General features: G+C 49.0%; 1 protein-coding gene across 1 annotated transcript in view; it reads left to right on the forward strand.

The window, feature by feature from the left end:
* The first annotated feature begins 1,991 nt into the window (after positions 1 to 1,991).
* The window catches only part of LOC137372991 (broad substrate specificity ATP-binding cassette transporter ABCG2-like), a 68,426-nt gene continuing 53,108 nt past the window's right edge, over positions 1,992 to 17,309 (forward strand). Inside the window, exons 1-4 of the mRNA XM_068037633.1 lie at positions 1,992 to 2,089; positions 12,264 to 12,900; positions 16,808 to 16,867; positions 16,971 to 17,085. Of these exons, the coding sequence (XP_067893734.1) occupies positions 12,320 to 12,900; positions 16,808 to 16,867; positions 16,971 to 17,085 (756 nt within the window). The 5' untranslated portion in view covers positions 1,992 to 2,089; positions 12,264 to 12,319. The remainder of the gene's footprint in view (positions 2,090 to 12,263; positions 12,901 to 16,807; positions 16,868 to 16,970; positions 17,086 to 17,309) is intronic.

Raw genomic sequence — 17,309 nt, forward strand, 5'->3', positions numbered from 1 at the left:
TGGAACCTCAGCTGACACAACAACACATGCCGAGCTTGTTTTGCCGAGTTTCGGTTGGTTCACACAGTGGGTTATTGGAATGCAGCACTTTCCCGGAAGTGGCTACTGATGCGGAGGCTAAAATCAGGTAAGTATTTGAAATGGGAAAGTATTAAAAGATGCGGGGAAACAGCAGGGAAATGGGATCAGACTGCTCCAGTTGAAGAGCTAGCATCGTTACAGGGGTGATGGACTGAATGGCCACCTTCTGTGCTGTAAAACCTATGATAACGTTTATGTACATCACATATAGAATTGGTAACTCATTAATTCTGTAAAAGAAGATAAATTAATACAGTAAATCTATAATTAAGAAACATAATTAGTTGCTGAAAGTTAATAAAATGAAAGGAAACATTTAATCCCAAGACCTTTCCTCCACATGAACCTGCTTATCCCACCGGAACATAGGAACAGGAGCAGGCCATTCAGCCCATCGTGCCTGCTCTGCCATTCAGAGGCACCACTTTGTGAAGAGCAGGTGAATTCTCCCTGGTGTCCTGGCAAATATTTATCCTTTAACCAACACCAATAAAACAGAAGTGGTGTATCAACCTACCTTATGGGCTGGATTTTAAAGGCTCTCCGACGGCAGGAATGGTGGCGAGAGCGGGGGAGGAATGAAGATAGCAACGGAGGAGGCCTGCCACTGACCCCAACCAGCAGGCCCCGTACCGATCCCGCTGGCGGTGGTGAGGCTTCGTGGCGTTCTCCCCGCCGCTCGGCAACAGGACCGCGATTTCCATATTTAATGTACCCACCTGAATTAATGAAGGTCCCGTCACCTCCTTCTTCGCTGCACCAGTCTTCATTTGGGTGGCCGGCAATGCCGCGCCTTCGAATCCCTGTTTGGGAAACGAGACGCGACTCCTGTGGGGAGGGGGAGGAGGAACCTTTCTCAGTGCGTGGGGGGCGGCTGGCCGCCCCAGCCATGCTAATGAGCCGCCACATTTGGAATTGTGGCTGCTCCCCAACGTGGGACGTGTGCGAGTGCAGGCCACATATTTATCCGCCCGCTGCCTATTTTGGCGGCGGGCTTTTAAAATTCAGCCACTTGTGTTGACATCCCAGGACAGACACTTGAGCCCATAAAATCCCTCAAATAATGGCCATCTGGGGTTGTAAATCTATCTGTTGTTCTTTTCTAGATTTTTTCAAACAAACACATGGATCAGAAGGTTTTTTTTTAGCCTTCCCTATAAATGTTTTAAAAAGTTTCCATAATTTTCTGGCCATAATGAATCAAAATGAGGATCACAAGTGGAAATGTCAGCTGTTTGATGGGAATGCATTAACTGTAAGTTTGTACCATTTGCTCCCACATTCCTGTGGGTTAGGTTGATTTTAAGTTTGGGAAGCAGATGAGTTGGGAGGAGCAGAGAACTGTTCTGAGGGATGTCCCATTTACCTTGTGCTGTTGGTGGCAGGTAGGTTATTGACCAGGACACTGAGGAAATCTCTTCAGGACCTGCTTCTGTTAGGTGCTGACACGCAGGGTGAAGGGACATGATGGACACAGTGGCCAGTATGGGTCACACAACAAAAATCAAATTACTGTGGATGCTGCAAATCTGGACTAAAAAGCAAAGAAAATGCTGGAAATACTCAGCAAGTCAGACAGAGTTAACTTTTCAACTCAAAGACCTTTCATCATAACTGGACAGAGTTAAGGGATGGAACAGTCGTTTGAGCAAGTCACACACAGTTAGTGGCTCTTCCCAAATGTGTTAAGGTTTTAGTCTGGAACTGAACTCCTTCCAAACACAAACACATCACAGTCCCTGGTCAGACTGAGCTGGATCCAAAACTCCATACAAACAGTAACAAACAAACTCGATACAATAAACGCAACAAAACAAGGCGGGGCAGCTGACTATGACCTCATTCCACCACCTGACGTCACAATAGGAGCCCCCGCGGCCAGCTGTGCGCACGCGCGCGATACGGCGAGGGGTTGGTGTGTGGGTGCTGGTTCGAGGTCCGGACACTGACGCTTGGCCACAGGTGACAGCAGCTCAGAGACTCGGTTTTCCTCAACTCCTGTCATCTGGTAAGAGCTCACTACCTTGGAGTGTCCATTGCAGTATGACCTGGACAGGGAGATTGGGGAGGGATCCATTGCAGTATGACCCGGACAGGGAGATTGGGGAGGGATCCATTGCAGTATGACCTGGACAGGGGGATTGGGGAGGGATCCATTGCAGTATGACCTGGACAGGGGGATTGGGGAGGGATCCATTGCAGTATGACCTGGACAGGGAGATTGGGGAGGGATCCATTGCAGTATGACCTGGACAGGGGGATTGGGGAGGGGGCCATTGCAGTATGACCTGGACAGGGGGAGGGATCCATTACAGTATGACCTGGACAGGGGGACGGATCCATTACAGTATGACCTGGACAGGGGGATTGGGGAGGGGGCCATTGCAGTATGAACTGGACAGGGGGAGGGATCCATTGCAGTATGACCCGGACAGGGAGATTGGGGAGGGGTCCTTTGCAGTATGACCTGGACAGGGCGATTGGGGTGGGGTCCTTTGCAGTATGAACTGGACAGGGGGAGGGATCCATTGCAGTATGACCTGGACAGGGAGATTGGGGAGGGGTCCTATGCAGTATGACCTGGACAGGGGGATTGGGGAGGGGTCCTTTGCAGTATGAACTGGACAGGGGGAGGGATCCATTGCAGTATGACCTGGACAGGGAGATTGGGGAGGGATCCATTGCAGTATGACCCGGACAGGGAGATTGGGGAGGGGTCCTTTGCAGTATGAACTGGACAGGGGGAGGGATCCATTACAGTATGACCTGGACAAGGAGATTGGGGAAGGGTCCTTTGCAGTATGAACTGGACAGGGGGAGGGATCCATTACAGTATGACCTGGATAGGGAGATTGGGGAGGGGTCCTTTGCAGTATGAACTGGACAGGGGGAGGGATCCATTGCAGTATGACCTGGACAGGGAGATTGGGGAGGGATCCATTGCAGTATGACCTGGACAGGGGGATTGGGGAGGGATCCATTGCAGTATGACCCGGACAGGGAGATTGGGGAGGGGTTCTTTGCAGTATGAACTGGACAGGGGGAGGGATCCATTACAGTATGACCTGGACAGGGAGATTGGGGAGGGGTCCTTTGCAGTATGAACTGGACAGGGGGAGGGATCCATTACAGTATGACCCGGACAGGGGGATTGGGGAGGGGGCCATTGCAGTATGACCTGGACAGGGGGATTGGGGAGGGATCCATTGCAGTATGACCTGGACAGGGGGATTGGGGAGGGATCCATTGCAGTATGACCTGGACAGGGAGATTGGGGAGGGATCCATTGCAGTATGACCTGGACAGGGGGATTGGGGAGGGGGCCATTGCAGTATGACCTGGACAGGGGGAGGGATCCATTACAGTATGACCTGGACAGGGGGACGGATCCATTACAGTATGACCTGGACAGGGGGATTGGGGAGGGGACCATTGCAGTATGAACTGGACAGGGGGAGGGATCCATTGCAGTATGACCCGGACAGGGAGATTGGGGAGGGGTCCTTTGCAGTATGACCTGGACAGGGCGATTGGGGTGGGGTCCTTTGCAGTATGAACTGGACAGGGGGAGGGATCCATTGCAGTATGACCTGGACAGGGAGATTGGGAAGGGGTCCTATGCAGTATGACCTGGACAGGGGGATTGGGGAGGGGTCCTTTGCAGTATGAACTGGACAGGGGGAGGGATCCATTGCAGTATGACCTGGACAGGGAGATTGGGGAGGGATCCATTGCAGTATGACCCGGACAGGGAGATTGGGGAGGGGTCCTTTGCAGTATGAACTGGACAGGGGGAGGGATCCATTACAGTATGACCTGGACAGGGAGATTGGGGAGGGGTCCTTTGCAGTATGAACTGGACAGGGGGAGGGATCCATTACAGTATGACCTGGACAAGGAGATTGGGGAAGGGTCCTTTGCAGTATGAACTGGACAGGGGGAGGGATCCATTACAGTATGACCTGGATAGGGAGATTGGGGAGGGGTCCTTTGCAGTATGAACTGGACAGGGGGAGGGATCCATTGCAGTATGACCTGGACAGGGAGATTGGGGAGGGATCCATTGCAGTATGACCTGGACAGGGGGATTGGGGAGGGATCCATTGCAGTATGACCCGGACAGGGAGATTGGGGAGGGGTTCTTTGCAGTATGAACTGGACAGGGGGAGGGATCCATTACAGTATGACCTGGACAGGGAGATTGGGGAGGGGTCCTTTGCAGTATGAACTGGACAGGGGGAGGGATCCATTACAGTATGACCTGGACAAGGAGATTGGGGAGGGGTCCTTTGCAGTATGAACTGGACAGGGGGAGGGATCCATTACAGTATGACCTGGACAGGGAGATTGGGGAGGGGTCCTTTGCAGTATGACCTGGACAGAGGAAGGGATCTATTGCAGTATGACCAGGACAGGGGGATTGGGGAGGGGTCCATTGCAGTATGACCTGGACAGGGGGATTGGGGAGGGATCCATTACAGTATGACCTGGACAGGGGGATTGGGGAGGGGTCCATTGCAGTATGACCAGGACAGGGGGATTGGGGAGGGGTCCTTTGCAGTATGACCTGGACAGGGGGATTGGGGAGGGGTCCTTTGCAGTATGAACTGGACAGGGGGAGGGATCCATTACAGTATGACCTGGACAAGGAGATTGGGGAAGGGTCCTTTGCAGTATGAACTGGACAGGGGGAGGGATCCATTACAGTATGACCTGGATAGGGAGATTGGGGAGGGGTCCTTTGCAGTATGAACTGGACAGGGGGAGGGATCCATTGCAGTATGACCTGGACAGGGAGATTGGGGAGGGATCCATTGCAGTATGACCTGGACAGGGGGATTGGGGAGGGATCCATTGCAGTATGACCCGGACAGGGAGATTGGGGAGGGGTTCTTTGCAGTATGAACTGGACAGGGGGAGGGATCCATTACAGTATGACCTGGACAGGGAGATTGGGGAGGGGTCCTTTGCAGTATGAACTGGACAGGGGGAGGGATCCATTACAGTATGACCCGGACAGGGGGATTGGGGAGGGGGCCATTGCAGTATGACCTGGACAGGGGGATTGGGGAGGGATCCATTGCAGTATGACCTGGACAGGGGGATTGGGGAGGGATCCATTGCAGTATGACCTGGACAGGGAGATTGGGGAGGGATCCATTGCAGTATGACCTGGACAGGGGGATTGGGGAGGGGGCCATTGCAGTATGACCTGGACAGGGGGAGGGATCCATTACAGTATGACCTGGACAGGGGGACGGATCCATTACAGTATGACCTGGACAGGGGGATTGGGGAGGGGGCCATTGCAGTATGAACTGGACAGGGGGAGGGATCCATTGCAGTATGACCCGGACAGGGAGATTGGGGAGGGGTCCTTTGCAGTATGACCTGGACAGGGCGATTGGGGTGGGGTCCTTTGCAGTATGAACTGGACAGGGGGAGGGATCCATTGCAGTATGACCTGGACAGGGAGATTGGGGAGGGGTCCTATGCAGTATGACCTGGACAGGGGGATTGGGGAGGGGTCCTTTGCAGTATGAACTGGACAGGGGGAGGGATCCATTGCAGTATGACCTGGACAGGGAGATTGGGGAGGGATCCATTGCAGTATGACCCGGACAGGGAGATTGGGGAGGGGTCCTTTGCAGTATGAACTGGACAGGGGGAGGGATCCATTACAGTATGACCTGGACAGGGAGATTGGGGAGGGGTCCTTTGCAGTATGAACTGGACAGGGGGAGGGATCCATTACAGTATGACCTGGACAAGGAGATTGGGGAAGGGTCCTTTGCAGTATGAACTGGACAGGGGGAGGGATCCATTACAGTATGACCTGGATAGGGAGATTGGGGAGGGGTCCTTTGCAGTATGAACTGGACAGGGGGAGGGATCCATTGCAGTATGACCTGGACAGGGAGATTGGGGAGGGATCCATTGCAGTATGACCTGGACAGGGGGATTGGGGAGGGATCCATTGCAGTATGACCAGGACAGGGGGATTGGGGAGGGATCCATTGCAGTATGACCCGGACAGGGAGATTGGGGAGGGGTTCTTTGCAGTATGAACTGGACAGGGGGAGGGATCCATTACAGTATGACCTGGACAGGGAGATTGGGGAGGGGTCCTTTGCAGTATGAACTGGACAGGGGGAGGGATCCATTACAGTATGACCTGGACAAGGAGATTGGGGAGGGGTCCTTTGCAGTATGAACTGGACAGGGGGAGGGATCCATTACAGTATGACCTGGACAGGGAGATTGGGGAGGGGTCCTTTGCAGTATGACCTGGACAGAGGAAGGGATCTATTGCAGTATGACCAGGACAGGGGGATTGGGGAGGGGTCCATTGCAGTATGACCTGGACAGGGGGATTGGGGAGGGATCCATTACAGTATGACCTGGACAGGGGGATTGGGGAGGGGTCCATTGCAGTATGACCAGGACAGGGGGATTGGGGAGGGGTCCTTTGCAGTATGACCTGGACAGGGGGATTGGGGAGGGGTCCATTGCAGTATGACCTGGACAGGGGGATTGGGGAGGGGTCCATTGCAGTATGACCAGGACAGGGGGATTGGGGAGGGGTCCTTTGCAGTATGACCTGGACAGAGGAAGGGATCTATTGCAGTATGACCTGGACAGTAGGATTGGGGAGGGATCCATTACAGTATGACCAGAACAGGGGGATTGGGGAGGGGTCCATTGCAGTATGACCTGGACAGGGGGATTGGGGAGGGATCCATTACAGTATGACCTGGACAGGGGGATTGGGGAGGGGTCCATTGCAGTATGACCAGGACAGGGGGATTGGGGAGGGGTCCTTTGCAGTATGACCTGGACAGGGGGATTGGGGAGGGGTCCATTGCAGTATGACCTGGACAGGGGGATTGGGGAGGGGTCCATTGCAGTATGACCTGGACAGGGGGATTGGGGAGGGATCCATTACAGTATGACCAGGACAGGGGGATTGGGGAGGGGTCCTTTGCAGTATGACCTGGACAGGGAGATTGGAGAGGGGTCCATTGCAGTATGACCTGGACAGGGGTGTTGGGGAGGGGTCCATTCCAGTAATACCCGGACAGGGGAGTTGGGGAGGGGTCTATTGCCGTATGACCCGGACAGGGGAATTGGGGAGTGGTCCATTTGCAGTATGACCTGGACAGAGGGATTAGCAAGGGGTTGCTGAAAGGTTAATCTCCATTGAAAGTAGCGCAGTGGAAAACATCATAGAGAGGTGACAGTAAATTGTGTTTTTCAGCAAAGAAAAGTACCCTCAACCAGCATCAAACACATTATCTGGTCATTATCGCAGTGCTGTTTGTGGGATCTTGCTATGTGCAAATTGGCTGCTGCGTTTCCTGCTGCGTTTTACAAAAGTGATCACACTTCAAAAGTACTTCACTGGCTATAAACATTTGGAACATTGTGAAAGGTACTATATAAATGCAAGTCTTTCTATTGGTTGTAAAGACTTTGGAGATGGGATGAAAATAAGGCTGTGGACTGGGCTTGATATCATGTCATTGTTATGACCCGGTGAGAAAGAGGTCTAGGGTTCCCTTTCAGCCTTCACCTAGTCTTACTGTAACTGGGTTTAATTTTAATCGCGCTGTTTTTAGCTCCCCCTTGGTGAATCCTTGTTCACCGATTTCCAATTATAAAGCAAAGAAACCAGCACAAACAGGCTTTCTTAGGTTTAAAGAAGAAAAGTTGAAATTTATTAAACTTAAACTCGAATTCAGTTAATGCCTACCGATTCACGACGCGCCCATGTACACATGCAAATAGAGACAGAAAAGAGCAGAAGAAAAATAAAGTGGAAAAGTTTGAGGCAATATCTAAAGAGTTTTTGTTACGTTTCTTCGAGCTCACTGCAGAGTCCTTGATTGTAGGTAGATCTTGATTTTCGTTGGGGCCCAGTATTCTTCTTAAACCTTGTTTGCTGTAGGAGACTTTTCTTTCTTGGGGTTCATGTGTCTTCAGTGGATTCAGAGGCTTGTGAGAAAGAGATGGGAGCAGACAGGCCAGATCTTCTCAGTCCAGGAGCAAACAGACACACACTGTTCAAACTGTTTGTACAATTCAGAAAAACCCAGGTTGCCAAGAAAGGTTAGTCATGGTCTGCCCACGTCTTGGATTTTATCACCTTCGCAGTCTCTGGAATGCTCATTTTACACACAATACCTTGTAATCACCATCCATTGTGGGTTGAATGTGTCAGTGAATGGTCCTTTGTCCTTCCAAGCACTGTCTGTTAATATGCAAATGTTTTTTCCAGCCAAGGCTGATCTGTTTAACAAGTCATTTCCTCACTCCAGCAACAGTTTTAAATCAATGTTCATGACAAAATTAATGTGCCCCATTCTTGGCAGGTGGGGGCCCAGCATGACATCATGAAAGCTTCAGGAACATGTGTAATCAGAACTGGTGACCCCAAGGAGATGTTGATTAGTTTGACTGAAGGCCTGTTAGCTGCAAATGTTTGTAGGCCTGGGATGTCCCAAGCCGATACCTTCACCAAGGGGTAACTTTGCAAGGCTCCTCTGCTGGCAAGAGCAGGTTGGAGAATTGGGATAATAGCGTTACGCCCTCCACTCAAGCTGCATTTACATCCAGCAATGGGTCTGCAACTAGCCGTGAAACTTAGGAGCAGACCGTTCAGCCCCTTGAGTCTTTTCTGCCACTCAGTTTGATCCTAACTAATCTGTATCTTAACTCCAGTTACCCAGCTTGGTTACATATCCCTTAATTCCCTTCACGAACAGAAATCTATCCATCTGTGTTTTGAATTTTTCAATTGAGCTCTCCGCCTCCCACTCCCAGCTCAACAGCTTTTGTGGGAGAGAGTTCCAGATTTCCACAACAATTGCAGTTGCTAGGTTGACATCACATGGGAAAGAGATGGTTTCACAACAGGTAGGATGGCTGTAGTAGAAAAGACTGTTACAAAACCCCGCCGTAGTGTTGGGATTGTGTTATATTATGGATGTAGAACTTCTTTATTAAAAGAAGAAAGATTTGCATTAATATAGCAACTTTCATGACCTCTGCACGTTGACAACCAATGAAGTACTTTTCAAGTGTAGTTGCTGTTGTAATGTCGGAAATGCAGCAGCCAATTTGCACACAGCAAGCTCCCACAAACAGTAATAAGATAATTAATTTTTTTTTTTAGTGATGTTGGTTGAGAGATAAATATTGGGCAAGGAAACTGGGGAGAAATCCACTGCCCTTAGAAATAGTGCTGCACGATCTTTTATGTCGATCAGAGAGGGCAGGCAGGGCATGGTCTAACGTCTCATCCAAAAGACATCACTTCCAACAGTGCAGCACTCCCTCAGTACTGCTGCTCTGACAGTGCAGCACTCCTTCAGTACTGCCCCTCCGACAGTGCAACACTCCCTCAGTACTGCCCCTCCGACAGTGCAGCACCCTCAGTACTGCCCCTCTGACAGTGCAGCACTCCTTCAGTACTGCCCCTCCGACAGTGCAACACTCCCTCAGTACTGCCCCTCCGACAGTGCAGCACTCCCTCAGTGCTGCTGCTCTGACAGTGCAGCACTCCCTCAGTACTGCCCCTCCGACAGTGCAACACTCCCTCAGTACTGCCCCTCCGACAGTGCAGCACCCTCAGTACTGCCCCTCTGACAGTGCAGCGCTCCCTCAGTACTTACCCTCTGACAGTGCAGCGCTCCCTCAGTACTGACCCTCTGACAGTGCAGCACTCCCTCAGTACTGACCCTCTGACAGTGCAGCACTCTCTCAGTACTGACCCTCTGACAGTGCAGCACTCTCTCAGTACTGCCCCTCCGACAGTGCAGCACTCCCTCAGTACTGCTGCTCTGACAGTGCAGCACTCCCTCAGTACTGCCCTTCTGACAGTGCAACACTCCCTCAGTACTGCCCCTCCGACAGTGCAGCACCCTCAGTACTGCCCCTCTGACAGTGCAGCACTCTCTCAGTACTGCCCCTCTGACAGTGCAGCACCCTCAGTACTGCCCCTCTGACAGTGCAGCACTCTCTCAGTACTGCCCCCCGACATTGCAGCGCTCCCTCAGTACTGCCCCTCCGACAGTGCAACGCTCCCTCAGTACTGCCCCTCCTGACAGTGCAGCAGTCCCTCAGTAACACAAGAGCTTTGACCTGGATCACATGCTTGGATCTCGGCGTCAAATATAAAGTGCTGGATTGTTCTCTTCAAAATTTAACAATGGTGAAAAATGTTTGCTGTCACTTGCTTTGAGTTATTAACTGCTTTCTGCTGTCGTTTTGGCTTTAACGGCTTGTACTCACCATTCCTATACCTTCTATTGACATAACCATCTCACAGAAATATTTTCTGGTGAGCCCATTTTCTCATCATAGATGCTTCCTCTTTATAACCATTGGCGATTTTGAAGTGGAGCAACTTCTGTTAATGTTGATTTGTTAATCCTCCTCATGCCATGCAAAAAATTCTATCTGTTTAATTTTGTTTTTATTTAGAGGGCCTGTAAGCATCATTTTCCTAAATCCTCTGGATCCTAGGTGGGCGGCACAGTGGCGCAGTGGTTAGCACCGCAGCCTCACAGCTCCAGGGACCCGGGTTCGATTCTGGGTACTGCCTGTGCGGAGTTTGCAAGTTCTCCCTGTGTCTGCGTGGGTTTTCTCCGGGTGCTCCGGTTTCCTCCCACAGCCAAAAGACTTGCAGGTTGGTAGGTAAATTGGCCATTATAAATTGCCACTCGTATAGGTAGGTGGTAGGGAAATATAAGGTCAGGTGGGGATGTGGTAGGAATATGGGATTAGTGTAGGATTAGTATAAATGGGTGGTTGATGTTCAGCACAGACTCGGTGGGCCGAAGGGCCTGTTTCAGTGCTCTATCTCTAATCTAATCTAAAATCCGGCCCAAACTGTTGGAATGAAGTTTCTTGTCTCTGAGCTTGTTACAAAGTCCTATTTGAAGTGAGTTTGTGCTTTCTCAACCCACTTCCAAGTTGCTGTAAATTTGCCTTGTGACGGAGGATAGGGTGTGCAACATTGTGATAGGTTAAATCTATTTGAATCCACATGCTTAAAATAAAAAAACCCTCTTAATTGACAAAGTTTCATAGTATTGTCCCACTGTGAATACTTCGGAGAAATGGCCGTTAGGGCAATTGATAATCAATACAGCTGCTGTTGGATGAAATGCTCTGAGTGAGATTAAGGCATGTTCCAGGTGGTATACTTGAGTTGGAGTGTTTGATGCTGACAATAGTTGCCAAAAATAGAGAAATATTCCATTTCCTCGCACTAGTGCCTCTCACCCGAGTATCTGCTGACCATATCCTTGCATCGGTATTGTTCACCCATCACCTTTGCGCTGATAGTCTTATGTTGGCTTCTCGTTTACTGTCAACTCGGCAAAGGCATGTGAAAATTGATACTAGGACCAATCCTGTAACTAAATAGAAAGTACAGCACAGAAACAGGCCATTCAGCCCAGTGCTGGTGTTTATGCTCCACATGAACCTCCTCCCACCCCTCTTCATCTCACCCTACCAACATATCCTCTATTCCTTTCTCCCTCATGTTCCCACACATGGAAACATCTTCTCTGTGTCTACTCTATTGAACCTCATACTTTAAAAGACCTCTATTTGGTCATCCCTCAGTCTTTTCGAGAGTAAAGAGCTGCAGCCAGCAGCAGCTTTCTCATTGATTCCATTAGTATTGTTCCCATGTTCCTGCAGCTCTTGTTCTTCTAGGCAGTAGAGGTCCTTGATTTGTGAGGTGCTGTCAAAGGAGCCTTGGTGAGCTACTGCAGTGCATCTTGTAGTTGGCACAAACTGCTGTCAGTGTGTCGGTGCTGGAGGGAGTGAATGTTCCAGCCAGTGATGTTCACATCCCATGAAAGAGTTTAAAAAAAAAGTGTTGGATGGGGTACCAATCAAGCGGGCTGCTTTGTCCTGGATGGTGTCGAGCTTCTTGAGTGTTGTTGGAGCCGCACCCATCCAGGCAAGTGGAGAGTATTCCATCACACTCCTGATGGGTGGAAGGGTTTTGGGGAGTCAGGAGGTGAGCCACTCTCCACAGATTGCCTAGCCTGTGTCTGGCCTGCTCCAGTAGGCACAGCATTTATTTGGCTGATCCAGTTAAATTTCCAATCAATGTTGACCCTCAAGATGTTGATGGTTTTATATATTCTTTATATACACAGATGACAAATGGAACGGTGAAGATTTAACAGACAAGCACAATTTCACCAAAGAAGAAATGTCGCAAGCTGCCACAGCCGAGGCTGAGGCTGAGGCTGAGACTGAGATGGTCATAAATGCAGACATGACTGAAAAAACGAGCGTTGAACCAGAAACTGCATTGGATGGGGGCCATGATGTAACTGGAATAGTACCTGACCCAACAGAGTCTGCACCAGACGTGAACAAAGAAATATCCAGTACACCTGACTCTACAGTGGAATTGGCCAAGACCAGCCAAGACATTACTTCAGAAATGTCTCATTCAGAGGAAAATCTAATGGGCACAAATGAAGTGTTTACAGAACAGGAGCCTCTTACCATAGAGACAGACAATAGTGTGGTTATGCCTGACACTGCAGAACATGACCTCGCTGAAAAGTTAACTGTCAGGAAAGAAATGTATGATGAATCAGGAATGCAAGTCATTGATGGTGTTCAATTCCCTAAAGAACCAAAAGAGGATCTGGGTCCTGGTATATTTAAGCATTATCGTGGAATGATTGTCAGTTTTTCTAATATTTCCTATAAAGTGCAATTGACTCGCGGTCACTTTTATCAACAAACTAAATCCACAAAGGATGTGTTAACTGATGTCAGGTAACATGTTTTCCTTAAGTTTTAATTCATTTATGTAAAAACTACAGTTACAAGGATTGAATGGTGAAACTGGTGTTCTCCTTAGAGAAGAGAAGGTTGAGAGGAGATTTGATTGAGGTGTTCAAAATCATGAGGGGTCTGAACAGAGTAGATAGATTGAAACTGTTCCCATTGGCGGAAGGACACCAATTTAAGGTGATCAGCAGAAGAAAGTGACATGAGGAAAAACCTTTTTATGCAGTGAGTGGTTAGGATCTGGAATGCACTGCCTGAGAGTGTGGTGGAGGCAGGTTCAGTGTGTGTTTAGGATCTGGAATTCACTGTCTGAGAGTGTGGTGGAGGCAGGTTCAGTGAGTGTTTAGGATCTGGAATGCACTGTCTGAGAGTGTGGTGGAGGCAGGTTCAGTGTGTGTTTAGGATCTGGAATGCACTGTCTGAGAGTGTGGTGGAGGCAGGTTCAGTGTGTGTTTAGGATCTGGAATGCACTGTCTGAGAGTGTGGTGGAGGCAGGTTCAGTGTGTGTTTAGGATCTGGAATGCACTGTCTGAGAGTGTGGTGGAGGCAGGTTCAGTGAGTGTTTAGGATCTGGAATGCACTGTCTGAGAGTGTGGTGGAGGCAGGTTCAGTGTGTGTTTAGGATCTGGAATGCACTGTCTGAGAGTGTGGTGGAGGCAGGTTCAGTGTGTGTTTAGGATCTGGAATGCACTGTCTGAGAGTGTGGTGGAGGCAGGTTCAGTGTGTGTTTAGGATCTGGAATGCACTGTGTGAGAGTGTGGTGGAGGCAGGTTCAGTGAGTGTTTAGGAACTGGAATGCACTGTCTGAGAGTGCGGTGGAGGCAGGTTCAGTGAGTGTTTAGGATCTGGAATGCACTGTCTGAGCGTGTGGTGGAGGCAGGTTCAGTGAGTGTTTAGGATCTGGAATGCACTGTCTGAGAGTGCGGTGGAGGCAGGTTCAGTGTGTGTTTAGGAACTGGAATGTACTGTCTGAGAGTGTGGTGGAGGCAGGTTCAGTGAGTGTTTGGGTTCTGGAATGCACTGTCTGAGAGTGCGGTGGAGGCAGGTTCAGTGAGTGTTTAGGATCTGGAACACACTGAGAGTGTGGTGGAGGCAGGTTCAGTGAGTGTTTAGGATCTGGAATGCACTGTCTGAGAGTGTGGTGGAGGCAGGTTCAGCGAGTGTTTAGGATCTGGAACACACTGAGAGTGTGGTGGAGGCAGGTTCAGTGAGTGTTTAGGATCTGGAATGCACTGTCTGAGAGTGTGGTGGAGGCAGGTTCAGTGAGTGTTTAGGATCTGGAATGCACTGTCTGAGAGTGTGGTGGAGGCAGATTCAATCATGGCTTTCAAAAGGGAATTGGATAATTACCTAAATAGGAAAAGTTTGCAGGGCTAGGAGTGGGACAAGCTGAGTTGCTGTTGCAGAGAGCAGGCACGGACATGATGGGCTGAGTGGCCTCCTACTGTGCTGCAATCATTCTACGATTCTATAAATGAAACTCAACACATATTCCATGCTCTGTGTAAAGTTCATTACACACCAAACAGGAAGGAAATATAGAACAAATAACCAGATGAGAATATGGAACTTGCTACCACAGGGAATAGCATAGACGTATTTAAGGGGAAGCTAGATAAGTATTTGAAGGAGTAAAATAGAAGGAGATGCTTGTGGGTGGAAGGAGACTCGTGGAGCATCAACACTGTTTTTGGACCAGTTGGGCCGAATGGCCCATTTCTGATTATGACATTTTATACAACAAATATTGGGGTAGAATTCTGACCGCATTGTACTCATTTTATGTCTGTAAAAGGGGCACAAAGGGGGCCAATTTTGGGAACCATCCTCTGTGCCCCAAAGATGTCCAATCTGAGATTGTTTCAACCGATTTTTCAGGCGGCCCCCAAAAAGGGCGTTGGACCCCTTCCATGTGTAGCTTACTGCCTGTTTTAGGGACTCTCTCTGCCAATTGGGCAGCATGGAGCAGAACTGCCCCCAAACCCACAGCAGCCTGATCTACGATGCACTCCCCCCACCCCCACAGCTCCCTGGACTTACCTTTAAGCTGTTTAAAATGTAGCGTGTAGTTTGCCCGGTTTCCCGCAGATCCCAGTTGGGGCTTGCTCTTTGAGTGCCATTTCCATCCAAGGCCCAAAAATGAGCTTGAAGAGATTTACAAACCCATCTTCAATCTTCTAGTTAAAGGGTTAATAAAGTATAGCTGTCTGCACTAAGCAAGTGAGGCCAGTTTGCTAAAACATGGAGCTGGATCTTCTGTCCCTTTTGAGTGGGTGAAAACCTGTGATGCCAAAGGCATTCGAGATGATTGAGATTAGGGACCTGTGCTGGGTACCTAGTAGCTGGCAGCTTGGTTGGTTTTGAGCTGCTGGGCAGAAATTGGTTCTGTAGCCACTACAATATCGGGTGGCCGGAATAAGGCAAGTTGGGGTGCTCGTCGATATTGATAGGGGACCCCCAGATCAGCAGCAGCAGAGGCTGGTTTTATGAAACATTCCCGCCCTTCTCAACCTCCCAGAAATTAAACTACCTGTCAGCTCCTCTCAGTTCTGGTATCGTTCTTGTAAACCTTATTTGAACCTTCTCCAGTCCCTCTATGTCGGTTTTGTAATATGGAGGCCAGGACTGTTCACAGTGCTCCAAGTGTGATCTAGCCAAGGTTCGATACAAGTTTATATTTAATAATTAGGAGAAAGAAAATACTTAAATCGACTTTCAACATTGTTATTCAGAAGTGGCAGCAGTGTGTACCATCTACAAGATGCACTGCAGCAATGTACCAAGGCTCCTTTGACAGCACCTTCCAAACCCGTGAACTCTACCACCTAGAAGGACAAGGGCAGCAGATGCACGGGGACGCCAACACCTGCAAGTTCCCCTCCAAGCCACACACCATCCTGACTTGGAACTATATCGCTGTTCCTTCACTGTCGCTGGGTTAAAATCCTGGAACTCCCTAACAGCACTGCAGGGCACACTAAGGACTGTAGCGGTTCAAGAAGGTGGCTCACCAGCACTTTATCAAGGGCAGTTAGGAATGGGCAATAAATGCTGGCTTAGCCAGCGACGCCCAGATCCCATGAATGAATAAAAAAAGTACAACAATTAGGTACAGTATTGTTTCTTCACGAGAGCGAGTATTAGAGCATGCCTTTGTTTCATCATGATTTTCTTGAAACATTAAGGTTAACCGCCCATAGATTTGTTAAGTATATACTACATGCAGTAGTACTTAAACATGCACTTATATTAGTGTGAACAAGTACAGTTACTTTTCTGGGCTCAGTATTCAGACTGATCCATGATCCAATTTGCTGCTTCAGAGACCTGCCTCTTTTATCCCTACTCTGTAACAGTGTGTTCCTCCATTACACAATAGGACCAAAAGTTTAAATAAATCCTAAAGAATTAATAAGAAACAAAAAATCTTCATCTACAACTCCATCACTGAGATGAATTCCTCACAAATTAGCTCCTTTTCTGCTGAGCTAACAAATATCAGTATAAAATTTATTCTATCTACCATTGCACAGTTCTTCCCTGTTTTAATCCTGCCTCTTTGACCGAGCTTTTGGATACCTGTCCTAATATCTCCATTCATGGATTAACATCCAGTGGTGTCTGATCAAGCTTCTGTGAAGCGCCTTGAAACATTTTTACTGTACTAAAGGCACTATATAAATGTAAATTGTTGGATTAGTGTAGCAAAGAGCTGGCACAAACACAATGGACTGAATGGGCCACCTTTTGTGCTACAAACTGCAGTGGTTCGAAATAAACCCCGGATTGTGTGTGTAATTTAGGAGCTGACATTTCCCGAGTTCGGCTGCCTTTCAAATATTTGCTTGTACATGATCACTTGTGTATTGCTGCTGTGTTTCCTGTTTTGCAGTGGCGTCATGAAACCAGGAATGAATGCCGTCATGGGTCCCGTGGGTGCTGGGAAAGCCACGTGAGTGCCTCTGCTATTTGTGCTGCCGTTTACTTTGCACATGTAAATACCAAAGTAATTTTACTTCTTACGAAGAACTGTTGCTGTTTGTTTCTCTCCCCAGGTTATTGGATATTTTGGCAGCAAGGAAGGAGGCTACAGGTTTAACTGGAGAGGTACTAGTAGATGGTGTCCCGCAACCAGTAAACTTCAATTGCATCGCTGGATATGTTGTACATGTGAGAATTCTGTCATTTGATTCTCAAACATACCTTTTTACATGTCTGGCCTTTAGCAATGCTTGCATTGGACTTCTATTTTAAGTGTAGCCCTTCCCCCTTACGGGGACAGAATGGGGCACTGGGACTGACTGGAATGCTCTACAGAGAGCTGGCATGGACTCAATGGGCCAAATGATGACCTCCTGTGCCGTTCTGATTCTATGATTGTAACCCCAATCCAC

Source organism: Heterodontus francisci, chromosome 1, assembly GCF_036365525.1.
Source record: "Heterodontus francisci isolate sHetFra1 chromosome 1, sHetFra1.hap1, whole genome shotgun sequence".
In the NCBI taxonomy this organism is placed as follows: Eukaryota; Metazoa; Chordata; class Chondrichthyes; order Heterodontiformes; family Heterodontidae; genus Heterodontus; species Heterodontus francisci.